This window comes from Podarcis liolepis (assembly GCF_965112155.1).
Source record: "Podarcis liolepis genome assembly, chromosome: 2".
Taxonomy (NCBI): domain Eukaryota; kingdom Metazoa; phylum Chordata; class Lepidosauria; order Squamata; family Lacertidae; genus Podarcis; species Podarcis liolepis.
The window spans coordinates 83,298,518-83,321,238 of NC_139555.1; the positions used below are offsets into that span (position 1 = coordinate 83,298,518).

A 22,721-nucleotide genomic window follows, 5' to 3' on the forward strand; every position below is an offset into this window, starting at 1 on the left:
ATTGCACCTTAACATACATTTTACTTACGCTTTCCGCTCTTGCCTGCAGCCTCTGTGTTTTTCAGGGGAAAGACCCATCAAGCAGTGAGCCAAGAGGGGAAAAAGGAACCCCTTTCAAAAATGAAGTGAAGTGGGGCTGTAGCCAGTCTGAATTGCTGCTGATAGGAGGGTGCCTGTCTGATGGGGGAGACTCCGGCTAGCTCTGGCGGGATGCGGTGAGGCATACTGGTTCCTCTTCAGGAGAGAAGCTGCACAGATGGCTTGCCTGCTGCTGAAAGAGTTGCACTGGTTATGAATTGGCTGTCAGGCTAAGTTCAAAGTGCTGGTATTGGTGTTCAAAGGCCACCAGGATACCTAAAAGATCGTCTCACCCCTTTACATACCTAACCAATCACTGTGCTCTATAGAAGAGGGTCTCCTGCAGATACGACCTTATCAGGTGATCCATTCTGTATGATGTAGTACTTGGACCTTCATTGTGGTGGCACCCTCCCAATTATACACCAGACCTTTCCTTTTTGACTCCCATTGAAGGCCTTCCTTTCCCAACAAGCCCTTTAAGTGGATTTTTTTTTATATATCCCAATCTGTAGCGGATCTGATGCAGTTTTTACATATGCAATTCTTAGAGTCCCCCTAGTCAGACATGTGTCTCTGGCCTGCTTGGTGTGGTCACTGAAGAATGTCTGTGCTGGGCAGAGGAAGCAGTGCTGCCCATCTTCCTCTCTTGGAGGTGATGCTGAACTACTGAAGGCAGGCTGGTCTCTCAAAGCTGCACAGGCAAACGATTTCCTCAGGTAATGTTGATGAGAGAGAAAGCATCCCTTCCCACAAGTACTGGTCCCAGTTGATTACTTATTCCTTGCAGTTAAATCATGGTTGTGGTCAAATTCTTCCAGGACTCACAGCCAAGATGGCCTCTGGCCTCTCCCCTATTCCTGCTTAGTCTAGGTGACTAGGTACTAGATGACCCTCGAGGTCCTTTCCAACTCTACAATTCTACGGCGCTATTTTGTAATTTTTGGCCCAGGGCTTAATGTGGTGGCCACAATAAGTGTGACTTGGGTGAAACATTGGTTGTTTTGTTAACAAAAATGGGAACACCTTTTAGGCTCATGCCATGAGTCTTGCGTTGCTTACCTTAATCAAAATGCTTTAAAACAGATTAGTTTGAGGAAGTAGCCAAAATATTGCATGTATCAAAGTTTTAAGAGGTGTACCAGGCTATGAACATTAAAATGTTTTTCCTTTAACTAGAACACTTCCTTTTTCTGAATGCTGCTCTCTGCCTGTGATGGAGCCTGGCTGAACTGTGCATACTTGCATGAATGGGATTTCCTCTCACCAATCCTGTTATGTGTGGTGACTCTGGATGGTTTCAGATGGAAAAACTGAATCAAAGTGTACATTGTAGTCAAGGATTTCCCCAAACAGTAATCACTTCTGATTACTTCCAACGTGTTGGTTTTGGCTCTAAAAACCCCATATACACTGTGGCTTTAGTGTTTGGCGTGTGCTGCACAGAAGATATTTGGCTCTACCATATCTAAATAGCTTCACTTATCTGTGCAGTCCTCTGCTGGTGTGATGGCTGCCTGGAAGCATCTTGACCCACACCCAGTGTGAGTAAACATGCTTGCTAATGCTGTGGATGTTGGTCTTGGAAGCTCCCCAGACTTTGTCACTAACCATGTAGCCTCTACTACTGACTGATTGCTAAAACAAGCTGCTGCAGATGAGTAACTGGAATCTTATGAGACCTTTTTTGAGCATAGTTATATGAATAAGGAACAAATATTGGGGTAAGCTAGTTGTGGGAAAGATGGCCACTTCCAGCTTCACTCCAAGCCTGCCTGGGTCAGATGTACCCTTTCCTGTTTCTGGGAGGTATCCAGTATTTTGAGTCTGCATGCTTCTACCACTGGGGATAGATAAGGCCAGAAGAAGTTGTTGGACTACAGCTCCCATCAGCCCCTGCCAGCATGGCTTAGTGATCAGGGATGGTGGGAGTTGTCTGTCAGCAATTTCTAGGGGTCACCACATTGGCCATCCCTCTATGAAGCACCCTTATCTGATCCCCCACAAAGGGCACCAGGTGGTAGTTTACTCTTCATAGTGAAGGTGAGTATTGAGGGCTGTGTCTCTGAATAGTTCCTATGAACAGTATTCAGTGATCAAAACTGAGCAAGATGAGTGAAGTTTAGTTGGCTGGTTTTGAGACCTAGCTAGTCTGTTACCTGAGATACCAAATAGTTTGAGAGTTGGTATTGCAAAGGCTTTGGCTTTAGGAAAAGCTAAAAATAAACTCCCATTGTGCTTTTAGATAATGAAGCCTAAGGAGATCTTGCACAACTCCCTTTAGAGTGCAAGTCAAAGGTGTTTGGGCCTACTTATTCCAGGTCTACCACCCTGACCTCTGATAGGTCACTGCAATAAGGACAACTTTAGGAAATGTAGACTGCCAAGAAGGTTCTGATTTTTTTGTTCTGGGCAGGGTACTTATAGCAGAACATACTGCAGAGACATATAAAGGATGTCAATGCATATATCTAGTTAATAGTGTTGGAAAAAAAGCGCATTGCTCCTTGGTTGCTGCCTTCCTGGCAACAGGAACCTCAGATGCAGTTATGATCTGTGCATGTAAACTGTAAATAGCAATAATTGTCTGCATAAACCATACATTTTGACAAGACTCTGTGTTATCAAATGAGAGGGTATTGCGATCAGGAAATGAGAAGGCAACAGTGGCTTGAAGCTGACATAATTTGCACTCTTAATGCCACAGACTCAAAGCCAAACATACCTTAAAGATAACTGCAGGCTTAAATGAGGGTCTGTTGTCTGCAATTAGCCACTGAAATAGGAGTGTGATGTGCATAGTCCTTCCAGCCTCGATCTGAGGTGGCACTTTTCTTGTCCAGTTGGAAAGCTTTTGCACATACTGTTGATGTTTACTTGTAGTAGAATAATATGCATTGAACTATGGCATATCTTGATGATGGTTGTGTGGGTTGCCAAGCCCACAGAACCTGCATTCTTCTGCCTAGTCTTTCTGGAAGGATTGTTTTACTTCTGTCTTGGCAAATGTCAAATTGCAAGACTGGCCTGCCTTTTGGAGAATGAAGTTCTGGTTTTTGAGAGGCCTTTTGTGGGAAAAATAACAAAAATGACTGTGCAATTTATCATGCACTGAATCCTCCTAGTATTTTTCAGTTCTGTTGTAATTTCAGTCTTCCCCCAACCTGGTGCCCTCCAGGGTAATGATCACCTGAACTCACTTCAGTAACAGGGATTGTAGAAGTTACAGTCCAGCAACAGCTCAAACTCACTAGTTCGGGGGAAGTCTAGTGTATTTTAGATACACTTTCATTATAGCTTTCTATACTTTCATGGGGCCATTCAAGGTCTCTGTAATGTGTATGCTATCTGTTTCATACTTTCTGCCCCCCACCCCCACCCCAGATTTATTTGACAGCAGAATAATGGGAGTTTCTACCTATATTTACCTAAATTTAATAGCATTGGAAGATGGAGCATCTTATCTTACTCTGCAGTCATATGCTGTTGTTTTTGAAGTGAGGTTTGAAGACATGGAAGCATGCTAGGCAGGAGCCATAAGTGTAATGTGCCTTTCAAACAGTTATTTTATATGGCTGCCTTATTCCAGAGCCAGTGGCTAGTTGATCTAGATTCTAGATACACTGTGAGCCGCTGGAGAAACATACTTACCGGAGTGTTCAGTTCCTTTTGAGGCCTGGTGATGGGTGTCCTGTCTCCTTCCTAGATGATCTATCCCTGGAATTGCTGGTTTTTTTCATGTGCTTGTGATGTGTAGCCACTGACTGGTGCATTATATTCATGAGTGGGCACTCTAGTATTTCGGAGAACAGGCTGGTGGGATGCCTGCCTGAAAATAGACCCATGAACAAATATTCCAGACAGCAGCCTCAAGCAGCAAACTTGAAGGGGGGCATTGTTGTATGTCTAGACAGCTACCATGAACAATGTTGTGGGAAAGTTAATACCTCCTTTCTGGCATATCTGAAACGAAATGCAGGATTGGAGCCTTAATCAGCAGGCAGGGCTACTTCAGAACACTATTGTACTCATACGGATGGCGGCAGATTACTGGGAATGGTGGGTGAATGTGGGTGCAGACGTAACCGTAGGGCTTTCCAGACAACAGTTTTCCACACCATTAGCTGTTGACTATAGTGCTACCTCTGAAAGCACTTTCCTGACATTGTTTTGCACAACCTGTCTTGGACTGTCCCACCCATTCTGTTCCTGATTTGCCACTTGGCCTAGCAGCGATTAGCACAGTCGTCATGTGCTTCCATTGGAGCTGCCACTCCTTGGCCGTCAGCGCCCTGGGGGTCCAGTGGTGCAGCTCTGTTCTTCAGGATGCTTGCTTCCACAGCATCCATTCACCCGTCGATTATTGGATGAATGAATCTAGAACCTCTGAGGTAGGTTTGGGCTGCCAAAGCAATTGCCATAGAAGCGAGAACGAGAGATCTCTATAAACGCTTGAGGCAGCTTGCGTCGAAATGAATGGCAGCATTGGGGGGTTGGGGAATGATTCTGTGCATGTGCAGGTTAGAATGGCTGCCAAGAAAATCTCCTGGGAATGTGTGCATCAATATTCGGATGCTTTGCAAGGCAGTGTTCCAGTCAAGCCAGTAATGAAGCAAACTGATCTCATCTGCAGCTTCTGGGGGCTTTTCACATACATGGGGAACAAGGGGTGACCTCACTAATGTGGAATGTGCTTTGCTTAGTGTAAGAGGGGGGCCTGTTCTCCTGGGGGTTATTGTCAGCATAACAAGTTTGCCAATGATGTCATTTATTCAAAGCGTGCTGCAGCAGGCTTTAAGGACACAGGAAGGGCTTTTCGAAAGCCGAAGTTTCTGTTTTAGTAATAAATGGAACCAAAGTTCTCCAGGTTGGCTGTAGAAAAATTTTATTGGAAAAGGAAGCATTACCAGGTGCTGACTCCTGTTATACCACTAGTGCCAGATCTTAATAGCCAAAAGGCTCTTAACTCAGAACTGTGGTGGTAAATATTAAGTGATAACAAGAACTGGTGAAAAACAAACCTGAGCTTGGACTTAAGTAGTGATCACTTAGCAAATGTGCCACAGATGTTTTCTAAGCAGCATAATAAAGCGCCCCAGTATTCACTGCCATACTTCTTGGCATCCCACTTGTTGGCATCTGTCTCAAGAGGTCAAATTAGCAACACCAAAGTGACCTCCCTGAGGCACAAGCCTGGGCAGCGTGTGTGGAGCTCCTGGGCTGCCCAGGGTACAAGACTGTCCCCCCAGCCTCACTGCTGTGGTTTAAAGGAAAGCAGAGCAATGCTTTTGGCACCAGACTGGCTGCAGGAGTTGTCAGAAGGAGGGGTGCAAGGCACCATCCAGCCGTCTTAAGGACTATACTCTGGATATGTGTAGGGTTTACTCCTGAGCCATTTATTCTCCTGAAGTTATCTCATAAGGCAGTGGAGTTTTAAGACCAGAGTTTTCCTTCTCCTAGATGGGCTACCTTCCCAGGTTGATGAGCCGCCTTCCAGGCTGTTGGAGTCACTATTGATCTCGATTGCTTAATCCACCAGAGCCTGTGTTTACATGCAGGAGGAAGTCGCTAACTTACCAAGGGTTTGAGACCCATTGGTTATCCTCACCTGATTTAGGTGGCCAATGGAAGCCATTCCCGGGGTGTGGCTACTGTCACATGCTGACAGCTTCTAGGAGTCACAGGTGAGAGCTGAGTGCAGGGTGGGGACTAAAGGTGGACAAACTACCCCAGAAGGGGTACAATGTGTCCCCCACCAGAGTTACTGTCCCTCCCCTAACACCCCATACCTTTTTATTTAAAATGCCTACTGCATTCTTTAAAAGCACAATCCTCTTGGGAGAAGAACTTTGTTAATGTGGCTCTGGTTGCATGACGTTCAGTTCACACTGCTTTCAGGGTAAATCACAAACATGAAAACCTCCCACTTTGATAGTTGTGTGCTTTATTCGGAGGCAGGTGATGGGAAAGTTAGCAGTTCTGTTTTAAGGTGCAATACTGCAAGAGTAAACAGGGCAGGGCATGAATGCCATTCCTGAATACCAGTATGTTGCAAACAGTATTTGCAGGACTAAATCATCCCTGCAACCATGAGATTTGACACTTGCTTAATATGGAGACAGTATTTCCATGTTAAATACTACAGCTGCCGAAGACAAATGGCTTGCGACTCTGTACTAAGAAACTTGAAACTTCTAACACATTCAAAAACTAAATACCTTCTGAGAAGTGGGAGGTGCAGGGAATAGTGTTGGTCCTTGTGGTGGTTGGGGGTATAAAAATGCTTCCTTTAAACATGGCGGGGGCCCCTAAACCACGGGCAGCATTTGGCACCCCCAAAAGGTGGTTCTATGTGCTCTGAAGATGTGTTGCTCATTCAAAATTATATTGAAAATTTAAAATTTACTGATTTTAATGATAAATGGTTTGAAATGATACACAATGGTGGATGGGACCATTGCAAGGCAGCTTTGAGAACTGCAGTTTGCGCCACACTCATACTAACACTTAAGCCGCACCCATTTTGATATGTGGCCCCCGGAGGGTTGACAATAGGTCATTGTGGCACTTTACCCAAAGAACCACAGGTGATTAATTGTCTGCAACAGACTCTTGATTTGAAACATTATGTGCAACAGCTTCATCTTCCCTAGTTTACAAGACACCTAAGGATGCATTTGCAGCCATTGTAAGGCAGCTGATGATGGCGGGATTGGGATCTTGTGGCCCTCCACTTGCTGGACTAACTCACATCAGCTGCAACCAGGGATGGTGGGCGATGTGGTCAGCAGCATTCGGATAGCCACATAACCCCCCTCCCCCATGCCTTTTCTAGTATGTTCTGTACAGTGGTGCCTCGCAAGACGAAATTAATTCGTTCCGCAAGTTTTTTCTTCTTGCGAGTTTTTCGTCTTGCGATGCACGGTTTCCCATAGGAATGCATTGAAAATCAATTAATGCGTTCCTAGGGAAACCGCCTTCAGACCAGGTCCGGGGACAGTCTGTCCCCCGACCTCTTCTGAAGGCTGGGGGGGGGGAGGGCTTTTCTTCCCACCCCCAGCATTTAAAAAAACCCCGGGACAGCGGAGGACTTCTCCGCTGTCTGGGGCGATCTTAAAATGTTGGCGGGCGGCTTCTCCCATGCGCGCACGATCGCTTCCATCCGAGGCGGAGGTGCAGGCGGGCGGGGGGCGAAAGTCTTTGCCCCCCCGCCTGTCTTCAAAAGCCGTCCGGGAAGGCAGGCAGGGGGGAGCAAAGACTTTCGCCCCCCGCCCGCCTTCAGAAGTGGTCCTGGACCTCTTCTGAAGGCGGGCGGGGGGCGAAAGTCTTTGCCCCCCCCGCCTGCCTTCAAAAGCTCTCCCGGGAAGGCAGGCAGGGGGGAGCAAAGACTTTCGCCCCCCGCCCCCCTTCAGAAGAGGTCCTGGACCTCTTCTGAAGGCGGGCGGGGGGCGAAAGTCTTTGCTCCCCCCCCCCCGTCTGCCTTCAAAAGCCGTCCGCGATAGCGGGAAGCTCTTCCCTGCTATCCCGGACTGCTTTTAAAATGCTGGCGGTGGGGAGCAAAGCCTTTCGGCCCCCGCCGGCCTTCCTGGACCTCTTCTGAAGGCCGGAGGGGGGGGGAAGGCTTTGCTCCCAACCACCAGCATTTAAAACAGGTCCCCGCAGATTTCCCTATGGGCTTTCGTCTTGCGAAGGAAGCCCATAGGGAAATTCGTCTTGCGAAGCGCCTCCAAAACAGAAAACCCTTTCGTCTTGCAGGTTTTCCGTCTTGCGAGGCATTCGTCTTGCGGGGTACCACTGTATTTTCCTTGTAGTATCATTCTTTGGCTTTTTCCTGGTGTCTGAAATGATTAGTGTCCAGAATGGTAGCTGTGTTAGTTGTTGTAGCAGGGACATCAAATTCATGTGGCACTATCAATCAAGTCCAACACAGTTACTATGATGTAAGCTTTCATGGACTCTGACCACATGACTCTTCATTGAAAAAAATAAGTGGTTCAGTTCTACTTTCAGGGAAATCTGCAAATGATATCATTTCTATTCACAACTCCGGTCAAGAACTTGCACTGCTCCTTCCTGCAACATGTTTATTCTCTGTACTAGAGTTCAGAGATCATGTCCTCTTGCTATGGTTTGGACCCACAGGCTTGAGTCTTAAGGTCAGGAGGAATGACCTGTTTCAGACATTACGACAAGCCATGTCCTACCATAATGGGAACAATTTGTAGTGAGACATGTGTACATATGCTTCCATTGTTTGATGGGTTGCAACATGCCATTTCCTCCAAACTCAACAAACTGTGTCTGATGTTGCCTAAAACTCCTATCTTAAGGTAAGCATATGAAGCCAAACTCTCTGCTACAACTAGAAAGCTAGTTGGCACCCTCTGTTTGCTTTGACATGGGGGTGATCTGCTTCCAAGGAATACATCTTTCAAATTTAGGCATATGGGTCTGCTGTGACTTTCCTCAGAGCTATTTCTGTCCCTAAACATCATTTATGCTTTTAATGGTCATGTTTTAGACTCTCCTCTTGTCAGTTGTTGGTGGTTAACATGCTGGTGAACAATGTGCCTCTCCCAAGTGAAAGTGTGTGTGGATGTGAGCATATACACACCACATTGCAGCTTGGTAGCAGAACCTTTGCTGCTGCCCCTTTAAGGCATATAGTAATCTTTGCTCAGTTCTAGTGATTTTTTTTGTGTGTGTGTTTTTTTAAGACTATAAGCTAACAGTACCAAAAATAACATGCTTCGGGTTTGTAATAATCTCAGTGGTTCCATTTGTCATTTTAAATTGCAGATGTGTCTCTAAGCTCTGCCCTCTGTTCCAGCGGAAGGCCCCCCCAAAAGAGAAGTTACCAAATTATGTACTACTAGCTGCTGTTATCTGCATGATCTGCATCAAACCTATAAAACTGGCTTACACTTTTTCATGGAAAAATAGCTGTGCTATACCAGTGGATTTCAGCCCTTTTAGGTTATAGGAAACAAACCTTTTTTTTTAGTACCGTGGCCCTTTCTCCCTGCCCCTGACATTCACCCTACAAAGTAAAAACAGGTAATGCATTGTAAAATGTTGAAAGACCCAAGCATCCGGTGGAACCCTGGTTGGAAAAGGTGCAGTCTAAAAGGCAGCAAGCACATAGGTGGGTGTCTGCCTATAAGGCACACCGTTTTTCAATGCCTGGAACCCAGTGTAAGGGGTCACCCAAGGGGTGCATTTGGCTACAGAAGAAATCCTGTCATTTAAGTTATAGCGGCTCATACCCTTTGAGATACTGTAAATCCCTCAAAAGAAACTTAATGGCTGGGGATACTGTATTTTAGTTGTATTGCCTTCACTCTGAACTATCACCTGAAGTTTTAAGTACAATATTCTGAAGGCTTGCCAAAAGTAGTATATTACTCTCTGGGCACTAGGTTCATAAATGATAAATCTGTCTCCCTTCCGTAGGAGCCTGGGTGTAATCTCAAATCAAGGCTAGGCCAGGAGAAGACAATCTCAGTGACATTATTCTTACTGAAAACATTGCAAAAAGTGCATACCCTTTCAAGAAATAGCGTGGCTAACAAATACAAATGAACTGGAGGGAATAAATTTGAATTTGCACACCATAACCGAGCTAATGGCAAATATGATGACCTGCAGTGGAACAGATAGGTGTGTGTGCTGCCCAGAGCCTGCTGGTAACCATTTTAAAAAATCCAACATAAAATCTTTTCTAGAAATCTTACTTTCCTGCCCTCAACTTACTTTGCTCCTGGCATTTGAAAGCAAGCCCAAATAAAACCTATTTTGGGATTGGGTCAGGAAAATCTAGGGGAATGGGCTGCCATTGCAATGGAGCAGCCTTTTTCTCCATGCTCTTGCTGTTCTAAACTAGGTGCACAGTCGAGATACCCTGTTGCAAAGTGGTGTCAAAGTTTGGAGTTTGTGCTGTTTGCTGAACTTCTTCCTTCCACAAGTCCAAATGGTTGCTATGCCAGTGAATATGTTAAGAACTGGCTGCCTTTCATTCTAGGTCAGTAGTACTACATAGGAGCTTGTTCACCGTAGGTATGTCCTAGTTTGGTCACTTCCAGAGTCATAATATCATAAAACTGTAGAGTTGGAAGGGACAAGGGTCATCTAGTCCAACCCCCTGCAATGCAGGAATCTTTTCTCAATGGGGGGGGGGCTTGAACCCCTGATCTTTGAGACTGAGTCTCATGCTCTACCGACTGAGCTATCCTGTTTCAAGTGACAGTTAACCTGCTTTTCTCAAGCTGCCAAATCTAGCTTATAACAATACTGTCCTTCCTTTGCCCATGTTCTAATCTCTTGCTCGTGCCAGTAAAAAGCATAGTTCTTCTGTGTATTCCAGTTACCAAGGAAACTGACCACAGTAGCTTATCGTGTTTCCGCTAATTGTCTTAAGAGCAAATTCCTTGTAGTACTGCAGCAGGACAAAGTTTTTTTAAAATTAACAAATTCACTTGGCTCTTATGCAACGAGGTTTTAGTTGGTGTTTCCCAGTCCAGGCACTCGTGAATAAACTGAGCCGCAAACTTTGTTTTGAACGGTGGTCCTGCAGAATAGTGGGTTGCTGGCAAAATGAGAACTGTTTGTAAAGCAAGGCAAAAGGTCCTATTGGGTGTCACTCTGGACTGTGTTGAAAAGAATTCTTTGGATTGCAGTGCAGAACTAACCCAGCTAGTAAATGCCAGTAATAAACCCGAATAACTATTCTTCTTTTTAGTAAATATTTAACGCTGGCCCCCAGGATCTGACTAATTCCCAGGGCTGCAAGTACATACTTGCGAGATTGCTCAGTTTCAGTATTGATCACTCATGTGAGGTTCACAATGGGCTGTAAGTAGGAGAAGGGGCAGAATGTTACTACTGTTTTGAACATGTCCCAGGTTTTAAAATGCATGGGTAACAACCAAAGATGTATTTGGAACAAATTACAGCAATTTCTGAAGAACTAGCATCTGAAAGTGAGAAGGCCACCAGCTAAATACTTAAACGATTCACTGTTGGAAAAACAGAAAAGAACTACAGTGGTACCTCGGGTTACAGATGCTTCAGGTTACAGACTCTGCTAACCCAGAAATAGTACCTCGGGTTAAGAACTTTGCTTCAGGATGAGAACAGAAATCGTGCGGCAGCGGGAGATCCCATTAGCTAAAGTGGTACCTCAGGTTAAGAACAGTTTCAGGTTAAGAACGGACCTCCGGAACGAATTAAGTTCTTAACCTGAGGTACCACTATATGCTAAATTTGTCTTCTCTAGCATACAGTCGGCTGATCGGCGGAGATGTCTTGTCGCTATTTTATTTTGGATTGTTTTATTTGCTGTTTTAATGTGCTTTAAACTGCTGTTATAAGAATTTTAAGGTCTTAGATAGATAATAAATGTTCATAAATGTACCAAGCAAACATGTACACAAATATATAAACCACATGTCTGAAGCAGCACAGGAAGACAGTCCTGAAACCATTTTAACTCCCAAACTGACGAAATGTTTCTCTGCAAGGAGGGAGAAAATGAAAAAAACACACCTTCCCATTGTCCCAGGAATTAAGTAATTACTATCTCAAAAGGAATGGCTACCAGACTACCAGAAAAGGCAATCAGATAAGGCATTACCAGATAACCTGGCAGACAGGAAAAACAACAACCTTCAAATTTCTGTTGTAGACCACCTTTTCTGTGATGTGGGGGGTGGTCTTGGGCTATACCCCTTCTGTGATGTATGTATGGAGGGGTGGTCTGGAGCTCCAGGGCAGGGAATTTCAAAATGGATATATAAGGCTTTGTGCACCATTTTTCGAGGTCGTCCTCCTCTCTCCTGTGTGTGGGGGAGCACCCTGTTGTAACAGTCAAAGATCAGGCTTACTAGCTGCTTTGCTTCTCAATATTCTCTGGTTGGTCTCTGTTATTTTCTCCTACCGATAGAGAACCTACAAAAGGACTCTTGGGTACCCCATAAGGGGAAAGGAGCAGTTTTTTAAACTTATATCACTGCATAAAATGATATAGAAATGAAATGAATAATGATGATTAACAGTGGCGTAGCGTGGGTTGTCAGCACCCGGGGCAAGGCAAGTAATTTGCGCCCCCTAACCCGTGGATTTTAGCACTCGAGTCTCTTCCACTAGATTAGTTAAAGAAACCATTACCCCCTAAGCACATGTATTGTTTGTTATGAAAATACTGCTGTAATTAAAGTAAAATGCACCTAAAGACAAGTTTATTTTCAAACACTTTATTGAGTGCAAACATGCATTACACATTCTCCACATTTTCAGCAGGTCTATGAATACAAATCTACAAATGTAGTAACCTAGCATGGGCCATGCTATTATATGTCGTCTCACAACCATCGTAAATGACAAAAAATATCAAGAACAAAAACTAAACATCAAAATGGAACCATACCCTGGAGATGATCCAAGACTGGGCTAGATGGAGCCAACTTCCTCAATCCTGTGCCTCTAATTGTAATTCTTTAATAGAAGTGCAAGATATCAATCTTCAATCCATCTGGTCAGCTCAACATGCAGAATGACCAGCGTGCCCCCTTTCATTGCAGAATGACCAGTGTGCCCCCTTTCAATGCAGAGAGACTTACCTGCAGCGGTGGCTTCTACTCAGTTCCCCGCGTCTCCTCGAGTCCTCCCGCCTCCTGCTCGGCAGCTCAGCCAATTGCATGCATTCGCCTTTCGGCCAATGAGGAAGTGGATCCCACTTCCTGATTGGCTAGGAGGAGGATCCGTGTGATAATAGCGAAAATTTTGCGAAATTTGTGGCAGCGCTGAGAGAGAGTGAGTGAGCCAGGTAGGGGCAGAGAGCTGTGAGTGCGAGCGCCCCCCCAGATGTTGCGCCCGGTGCGGCCGGTCCCCCCTGCACCCCCCACGCTACGCCACTGATGATTAAATCCCCACTCCCAAAAGGCAACTAGACAGTCTTGTTATGACCGTAACCTAGGTTGAAGGTGCCATTTGGCAATGAGCTTATATACGAGCTTCTAACACAGCTCTGGATGTTGTTGGACCATAACTCCCATCTGTGACCATTGGCTTTGCCCACTGGGGCTGATGGTAGTTCAGTAACACATGCAGGGCCACAAGTTATCTGCCCACGCTCTAGTAGTCACCACACAAGATCATATGAAGGTCTCCCCATTGTTTCTATAGACACAGTTGCAGCCTTAAATTTGGAGCACTTTTGACCTGCGGTGCCTGTATCACTATGGAAGCCTGCTTCTGCCTGAACCATTTTTCTTCAGTGATGCTTGTAAATCTTTCCCTGTGGCTAATGGCTCTAAGCAACTCAATTCATTACATTATAGCTCTATCCCTCTGCAGCTAATGTAGGACCTGCCCTAGTATGACTGCATATTATCTAAAATACAATGATTCAGTTAGGAAATGCGCAGGTAAAAATTTGGTGCCTGCTACCCAAAGACATTACAGTGGTACCTTGGGTTACATATGCTTCAGGTTACAGACTCTGCTAACCCAGAAATATTGCTTCAGGTTAAGAACTTTGATTCAGGATGAGAACAAAAATCATGCTCCAGCGGTGCGGCAGCAGCAGGAGGCCCCATTAGCTAAAGTGGTGCTTCAGGTTAAGAACAGTTTTGGGTTAAGTACGGACCTCTGGAACGAATTAAGTACTTAACCTGAGGTACCACTGTACCAGTTCTTGAGTAGAAATGTTTTCTACATAAGGAGGAAATGTCCAATTGGTGCAAAATGAGTTCCTACACTTTGTGCAACTTTTGGTTCACTGGTGGAATTACTTTAGGCTACTGTTTTCTTGCAAGCCCTTGCAGCTGTGAGAAGAGGTGATTGCACACCCCTTTAAATCTTGTGTGCATATTGTAGCTGTATACTGAATTGAGCAATGACCCCCTGGAATCCGACAAATCTCAGACTTCACATGTTAAAAGACCAGTATGCAGCCACAAAGCTAACTTATCTTCAGCAGTTGATCTGCCCTGCAAACCTGGCTTGTGTGAGTCTACAGCTTAAATGTTGCAATATAACTAAACACTGTTCCTCAGGCCATGTACCTTAATAACCTCCAGACTGAAGCTGTATTGCTTAAACAGTTTTAAGATGCAATTAACAAATGACAGTGGCTAGATAGAAATTCCACTGTTAATTGCTCATGAAATATATTTGTGCTTGGGGCCAGAAACATTACAATAGAGTTTTGCAATGGAGAGAGTTGTGTTGAGCAGTTCCTCATCATAGTCTGAGAGTTGAGCAGTTCCTCATCATGGTCTGTGAGTCCTGGTCTAGTTCAAACAGACCTGGCAAACAGGGCTTGATGTGAGTCCTGAAAATATTTGGATAAGAGTTCCCAGGAAGGACTTGTTTTCGTAACTATGAATCTTTAAATTTCCCTGGTGTGATTTTGGTTTTACTACTGGCCAGAGTGGTGGTACGCTGCAAACCGCTTCATAAGTTTTCTAGCCGCAGTATCACTTATGCAAGGACTCATTTTAAGTTTATTTCTAGATCTCTTTGGTACCTAGTCACAAATAGCTGTTGTAAGAGTCAATATAGAAATGAACTTTTGCTTATTATACATCTGAGCCAGGTAGTAGGGAAGCTTGCTTTCCAAGTCCAGTTTTGTCGGCATGATGCCATTTTAGAAGCACATTCATCTATTTGGCTTTCTAGTTTCATCAACATACTGATGTGTCCCGGGCAAATGTTGACTAGGGTACTAAGGAATTTCTAGCTTGGTAGAAAGTCTGCTACTAATAGTTGAGTGATAAGGAGGGGAAATACTTGGACTAAAAATAACATTTTCATATTGATGTGAATAAGCTATAGCCAAATATGCAACAGGATAGAAATCTAGCTGTGTAAATGCTCCTTTTGTTCTCTAAATTCTAAATGACTGATGCAGATTGGTTCAATCTTGTCTTTGTATATCTTATTCACCATGTAATGTAGCTTTCTACAAGAAAGGTTTGTGTTGTAGAAGTAGCTCATGGTTTCCACCCCCATTATTAAACTCAAGGTCTGTTGCTGCCAATCTGCTTAATTTTGCAATTATGCAGATTCTGTAAGAAGCTGAGTAAAACATTAATCTTAAATCATGGTTGATTCACTCTTGAAGAGAAACCAGAGCAAAGGATTTCTACCCTTTTGGGATATCCACCAGTTAGTATGATTGGCTTACTGCCACTTACTATGGATGTACATAATGAAAGTATATAAACCATGTTTATGCTCTCCTTCAGAGCAAGGTCTTAGATTGAGGACAATAAGCTGGTTGTCCTAGTTCCCAAGTTCACATTATTATGATCTGTCTGTTGACAGTAGATAGCTGAACTAATGGCTTGAGAAGAAACTTGGAGGAAGCTACTCCAACCATGAATCAAGTAAAGTATATGTAAAAAGATCTCAACAGAGACCTAGGTAGATAACAAGAAACAATGTGTCTGCGTGGTTAGATTGATGGCTCAAAGCAAATGCCTTTAAGTGGATTTGTTACCTTTCAGCTTGACTTGATGCCTAATGGTGGTTTTAGTAGTAATTCTGTGTTTTTTCTTCTTTTCAGATAGTAAAGCTATTGTTGATGGGAACTTGAAGCTAATCCTAGGGTTAGTATGGACCCTTATCCTCCATTACTCAATCTCTATGCCAGTGTGGGAAGATGAAGGAGATGACGATGCCAAGAAACAGACTCCCAAACAGAGACTCTTGGGATGGATTCAGAACAAAATCCCTTATTTGCCAATAACGAACTTCAACCAAAACTGGCAAGATGGCAAAGCATTAGGTGCCCTCGTTGATAGCTGTGCTCCAGGTAAGCCACCTGTGACCTTTCCATTTTCTCGCCCTATGTCAGTAGCAGTTGATTTATCTTTACCTTAATGTAAATAAGATTCCCTTGCTTTGAGAAGTCCTGTACTTGACTAGAAGTCACACCTATGAAAACAAGCTCTAAATGTCTGTATAAAGGTCAGGAACCCTTAATGAAGGTTTCACAACTTTTAGGCATTGCTTTAAGTTTGCAATGCATCTTTAAAAAAACTTGGTACATATTTTATGGATTCCAAAATGACCAATCATAGTTCAGCACGTTTTTAGCTTCATGAAGTATTGCACGGATTCTAAAAGCTTTTCTACAGTTGTTTTTTTAACAAAATATTCTGGATGTAAATGCAGCAGTAGAGCTGTTTTGTCATGTTTAGGAGCTGTTACCTTTGCTGCACCCAACTCTCAAGTGAATGAGAAGACTATTGGCTATGTTAACCTTCTTGTGGTCCAGGAGTAGCCAGTAGCCTTATAGATGTTGGCACCTGTTTCTGAGCTAAGAAAAGAAGGATGTTGGTGGACTAAACCTGCTGTCACCCCTGGCATGGGCTGGTGAGAGTGTGGCAGACCATTTTGGCTATTCCTGCTGTTGTCAATAGGATTCTTTAGCATCTTATTTGTTCCTCCTTCTGGCGAAACAACAATTTTCTGAAAATTCAGCACTGCAGAACAACTTGATAAATGTTGCATCCAGAATTTCAGGATAATCCTTAATTATTGCATATTGTAAATTAGAGAGCAGTTTGTCAGAATCATAGAATTTGAGAAGACTGGCATCATGGATTACTGGAAAAGCCAATCAGTGGTTCAGCAGTCAGTGTTGCTCAGTGGATAGTTGGCAGTTCCAATCCGTTAGATCTCAAGTTGGCATTGAATCTCTTTCCTCACAAATGGGAGTGGAGGCCAAACAATACAAACAGGATTTATCTCACATATCCCAACTTTGCAGTCTGAAAACCTTGGCTACCAGGCTATAATCTCCACTTCCTACTCTGTGCAATGCAAGTGCACTTCTGTGGGTAGACCTTGACAGTTACTAGCTAAAATTAAAATGGATTTATGCTAAGTGTAAATGCTTCTGGATGTTCATAGTATTTTAAACGTTATAATTCTTGCTTCGCTAGGTCTCTGCCCAGACTGGGAAACCTGGGACCCTAAGAAGCCTGTTGATAATGCCCGTGAAGCCATGCAGCAAGCAGATGACTGGCTGGGTGTCCCTCAGGTATGGAGAAGAGAAATGACATTTGAACTTCAGCATATCCAGGTGGCAGGATATGAACAGAAATAATTTTACTTGTAGCATCTGATGGTCCCTGTCCCACAAATTCAGCTGTGCTTAAAAATACCTGCTGTGGTATGAAATGTCACCGTCTCAAATGATTAAAAACAGTGGGTCCTCTACACAGAATGCGTTTGTTGAGACTGCTTCCTTGAAAGCTGCCTCTGGAGTATACAGTAAGCCCGTAACTTATGCATGGGTTACATTCTGGGAATCGTCCCTAAATCCAAAGTTCTGTGTAGTCAGTAGACATTGGGTTCAATGGTAGGTGGAATTGTCAGTTGCTACCTGGATGCCCTCACACCCATTTTATTTTTATTTGCCAAGCCTGTAAAGCTGAATGCACACAAATTAAATGTGCGTAAATCACAAACTTACAATATTGAAAAACTCGAGTTTCCCCTCTCATTTTTACAAGGATAGAAGCCCCCCTTCCCCCTTCCTTTGAAGGTTGGGCTGGATCCTATCCCTGCTAGAAACACTTCTATAGTTTCCTCTGCCTTTATTGAAATGACTCATGTTATGCCCATTATTTGCTCCAGTAAAAGAAAGCACTTACGACTTACTGTGCCAGTGCCAGTTCAATAAATCTGCCTAGCTGCCCTCAGTGTTTCTCTATGATTAAGACCCTTGACTGCTGTTATGTACTTTTGAATTGGTCCTACTGAAGTATTTATTTGACAGGTCTAAAAAAGTTTGTACATAGAACCTAGGCAGTGTTTAGGGGGACCAGTCAAACACTCAGTGCAACTTCAAGCGATTGGCTGTTGGGAGGAAGGTGGCATCATAACTTTTTGACTGGCAGTAGTAACTCAACTGCAAATGACCCAGCTACAAAGCTATGTGCGCAAATAAAGTGCACTTTTTCTATGTGTTGCAATTACATGGCGTAATCTTTCAAAAGGCTTCTTGCTCTTAGGAATGCTACTGGTTCACTATATTTCCAAACTTTGGGAATTATTGGACGGGCAGTGATTTGGATGTGTAGGAATGTATGAGGGGAACTCTGATTCACATGTTGTAATCCTAATGAAAATATGTCCTTATTTACCAGGTCATCGCTCCCGAAGAAATCATACACCCTGATGTGGATGAACACTCTGTAATGACCTACTTGTCACAGTTTCCCAAAGCAAAGCTGAAACCTGGTGCTCCTTTGAAGCCTAAGCTTAATCCAAAAAAGGCAAGGGCGTATGGCAGAGGTGAGGTCTAAAATGCTTTTCTTATAACTTGTGTGTATTGTTACTTATACCTTGTTACATACATTCAAAACTATTGTGCTTTAAAAGACCAGTTGGTTCTTGCTCTATTTAAATCATGTTTGTAGACTTCCAAGTTGTATTGTATTCGTTTAGTGCAGTGCTGAGATTCAGAAAAATGTGGAAATAATCCAAAAGCCACTCCTACTTTCACATGAAAATTCCCACTTTGAGAACCAGTTTAGCAAGGCTATTGTCTTGTTCTAAGCTGTAAACCTAAACTTCATCACTGTCAGTGGGAGGGGACCAGTTGCTTCGTGTAAGGCAGTGGTTCCCAAACATTTTTCCATCATGGACCACCTGGAAAGTTGCAGAGGGTCCAGTCCACTTAATGGTATTTCGGCCTGTTGTAGCAATTGTAATGCACTATGCTGTATGGTTTTTAATTGTATTTTGATGGCTGCTTTTATTTTGCACAAATTGCATCAGTTTGTTTTCAAATAATACAGCAAAATACAATATATCTTAGTGTATAATAAGATGGTAAGAATGTTGTTACACTGCAGTTTGCATGACTGCCCAGACAGAGGGTTAGCAGGAAGGCATGCTAGGCAGGTGGGTGAATGGTTGGCCCAGGTGAGTGTTGTCAGTGGTGGCTGGTCGGGGCAAGTTATAGAGGAACATGCAGGGTTCCCCAGCAAACATCCTGCTGTTCTCCCTGTGAACCTCAGCAGCTTAGGGGACCTCAGTATGAGGCGTGTCTGCTGAGGAGCTTCCCTAACCTATTCCTCCATAGCTGGCTTGGGCTGCCATTTGGCCAAGCTGTAAGAGGGGCATGGCTTGGGTGGGTGAGTGACAAGGGAACTAGAGGTGGATGGAGGCAGGCTGGTGAGTGGGGTTGGAATGAGAGGGGATGGGATGAGAACCTGGAGAGGAACAGAAGTTCTACTGAAGGAAAACAAGCAGGGATCCTGTGAAGACCATGAAAAACTAATGCACATGTATATTCACAAAGCCACCAAAATCTAGGGTATCAATGTTGTCAATGCTAGATTTTTTCTTTTTTAAGCAACACTAAGAATTTTAAAGCAAACTCCTAATTCACACACACAGATGAATACACAGTTCTTTTGGACACCCCCAGTTCTGCACACCTCCAAATTTTGAAATACAACTCGCTACTCAAATATACAACTCGCTACCTGTGCATTAGGATAAAATTCATTTGGAAATGTGTACATTGAGAAGTATGTATTTACATTTATTTTAAAAATGCAGTTTAATATGACGGTAGCTAAGACCAGCTTCATCACCTTGTCTGTCAGTGGCAATTAACCACGTTAGCCACAAATTGAACTTCCCATATTTTGTGGCAGTGTTTCTTTTCTTCACCATTATGTCCTGATGCTACATTAAGAGCAAGGATAGCTACAAATTGGTGCTGATAATTCTAGGAAATAATGTACTTGCATCACAGTTTAGCAAGTAAAAACTTTCTGCATGTCGTCTTTACAGCCAGCTAAGCACAACCTTTTATTCCTGCAGGAATTGAACCACATGGAAATATGGTGAAACAGCCTGCCAAATTCAGCGTAGACACCATCAGTGCTGGCCAAGGCGAGGTATTGGTTTTTGTAGAAGATCCAGAAGGAAACAGAGAAGAGGTATGCATATTGAGAGGTCTTGGGCCAGGGAAGGGAAATGGGTTGACCACTTGCTACTATCTTACACTATGGTAAAGAAATCCGCTTCAAGTATGTTGGCATTTGAGTGAGCTTCATGAATCATGAGGATGGACCATAGTTAAGGGGTACATGCCATATAGAAGGCTCTCCAGTGCAGGCTACAAAAATGTCTGTATAAAAATAGGCACAATGTGTAGAATTAAAATTCTAAAATGACCACAGCAGCCAATACGATACCCGGTGAAAAAGATCGAGAGACTTAAGCATGACTGAGTTGCCTAATGCCTTCCTCTTTCTTAGGCCCTGGTGACTCCTGACAACGATAAGAACAAGACTTACGCTGTTCAGTACCTCCCAAAGGTTACAGGACCTCACAAGGTAAGAATGTCTGAAGATTCTGGAGGGAGAGGTGAGTTTTAGCTGCCAAGTACATTTTGCTCAGGACAATCTTGTTGTAATACTATCTCAAAACAAGTTGGTCTAGTTTTGTAGCTGTAGTTGACAGCGACAACCTTCTCCCCCCCTCCCCGGCTTAAAGTACTGATTGGCTGGTCTAACAATTGTTCAGGTAAAAGAGGAGGTGGAGGCAACACTGGTAGTCAGATTTATTTTAGAGTAGGTAAGCTGCCTTTTTTATCCTGCCTTCTCTTTTGGTGAGAAAGTGAACTATATGGTTGGTTGACGTTCAATGCCCTATTAAAATATGTTTTGCCTGTAAAAATGTGCATAATTCATCTGGATATGGTAGCTGGCATACCACATTCAATGTTGGGCCTGCAGACACTTCTCCAGAAGCTTTGTTGTTTTTTTTAAATTGGTTTTTAAAAGCTTGTGAATTTAGAACTCCTCTGGATCTGCTATTGAGTGAATGCAAACTGGCTCCTGCAGTGCTGCATATCTTAACTTGAATACTGTTACTACACTTCCAGGTTACAGTTCTGTTTGCTGGCCAGCACATTGCAAAGAGCCCGTTTGAAGTAAATGTTGATAAAGCCCAGGGAGATGCCAGCAAAGTGACCGCAAAAGGACCAGGCTTGGAAGTAACAGGAAATATAGCCAATAAACCTACTTACTTTGAAATTTACACAGCAGGTAAGATGGGCTGAATAGATTCCTTCCTTTGTGACATGGAGCTGTGAGCAGGCTTGCCTTCTCTTCGTATGGGCCATGATGTTGCTTCTCCCTGTAGTGTCCACACCGGATAGGGACCCTGGGGCTCTGCAGATGTTTTTGGGCACTGAATCTCACCTTTCCAGACGTCAGGAGTGATGGGAATTGGATGCATAGCCAGAGACTCCTCCCCTGACACAGAGCGTATGTGAGGGTGGAAGGAATGCACAGTGCTCCATGGATTGGGCATTTACTTTTATTAAAATTTTATTATTTGTGGTGTTTTGAAAGGGTTGTCTTTATTTCTGTTTTTAATTAATATCGTGCCACTTTATATAAACCACTGACATATTTTTTATGAAGTGGTATATGAATCTTGCTAGCTAGAATAAATACAAATAAATGGGTTAAGGATGCTCAAGATGCATTTGAAGCTTCAGGGTTCAATTTGCAATTCTTGGCCACAGTACTTAATAACAACACCTAGTTTGGACATGAAGGGGTGTATATCTGCTTTACATCTCTTTGGTGTCCAGTACAGAAGCCTGCCTCATACCAACACTTACTAGTCTTCCAACATCTGGCCCTGTAGCTTCGCTATTGTTTCTTCAGAAGTCACTTAAGATGAACTTAGTGAGTACTAGACTTAGGAGTTTATAGCGCTTGAATTTTGCAGTAGTAACTTAAACAAAAAGGTGACTGCGAATTGAGTATAACGAGGCTTTTCCCAACTGGGTGTGTGAGTCTTGTTGGGCTATATTGCAAAACTAAACCTGCTTTCAAATCCTTCCAAATAGGAAAACTATTTAGACATAAGTCTAAATAAATCTAGCAGCTTTTTCTGCAAAACAAGCAGGACCTTGGTATAAAGATAAGGAGAATTCTGGCTGCAAATGTCAAGGGTGTATTATCAGGCATTTTGCAACTCATTTCCTGAGGCTGCAAACCTTGAGGTCCTCCTGCCCTCTGTTATGGATCATTATCGTACTCAATAGCTTATGGGTTCTTTTTGGAAAAGCTAAACTGGAAATTATTGACAAAACAATGTGTTCTTGAGGGGAGATGGTCTCCGTGTCCCATTTCCCAACACCCCAACTTGCCTATATAGAGTGTGCATTTCCTTGGCCCTCTTTCCACTGGTATGGCTACTGGCCAATATAAGAAACCGGGAGACTTCCCTAACTGTAGAAATAATTTTTGAGCTCCTATTTTGTATCTTGTAGGGGCTGGTGTTGGTGATATAGGTGTAGAAGTTGAAGATCCTCAAGGGAAGAACCCCGTGGAAGTTGCAATAGAAGACAAAGGGAATCAAGTCTATCGTTGCGTGTACAAACCTCTTCAAGCTGGTCCCCATACCATTAAAGTGGCGTTTGCTGGAGAGCAAATTCCCAAAAGCCCTTGGGGTATTCATGTTGGTGAAGGTATGTGTTTAGGGCAAACGTATAACTATTTAACCACATTACTGGATACATGTGCACATTAAGTGCAGTATCTATGAGACTCTCTAAATGTGGGAATTTAGTCTTTTGGCTTGGATAAAGC

At 43.4% G+C, this 22,721-nt stretch overlaps 1 protein-coding gene across 5 annotated transcripts in view; it reads left to right on the forward strand.

Moving 5' to 3' along the window:
* The window catches only part of FLNB (filamin B), an 87,743-nt gene that overhangs the window by 14,811 nt on the left and 50,211 nt on the right, over window positions 1-22,721 (forward strand). For all 5 annotated transcript variants that reach the window (XM_083489083.1, XM_083489085.1, XM_083489086.1 and 2 more), the window contains 7 exons: window positions 15,647-15,895; window positions 17,031-17,128; window positions 18,240-18,387; window positions 19,930-20,048; window positions 20,370-20,447; window positions 20,999-21,161; window positions 22,403-22,600. In XM_083489083.1, coding sequence (XP_083345209.1) covers window positions 15,647-15,895; window positions 17,031-17,128; window positions 18,240-18,387; window positions 19,930-20,048; window positions 20,370-20,447; window positions 20,999-21,161; window positions 22,403-22,600 — 1,053 coding nt within the window. The remainder of the gene's footprint in view (window positions 1-15,646; window positions 15,896-17,030; window positions 17,129-18,239; window positions 18,388-19,929; window positions 20,049-20,369; window positions 20,448-20,998; window positions 21,162-22,402; window positions 22,601-22,721) is intronic.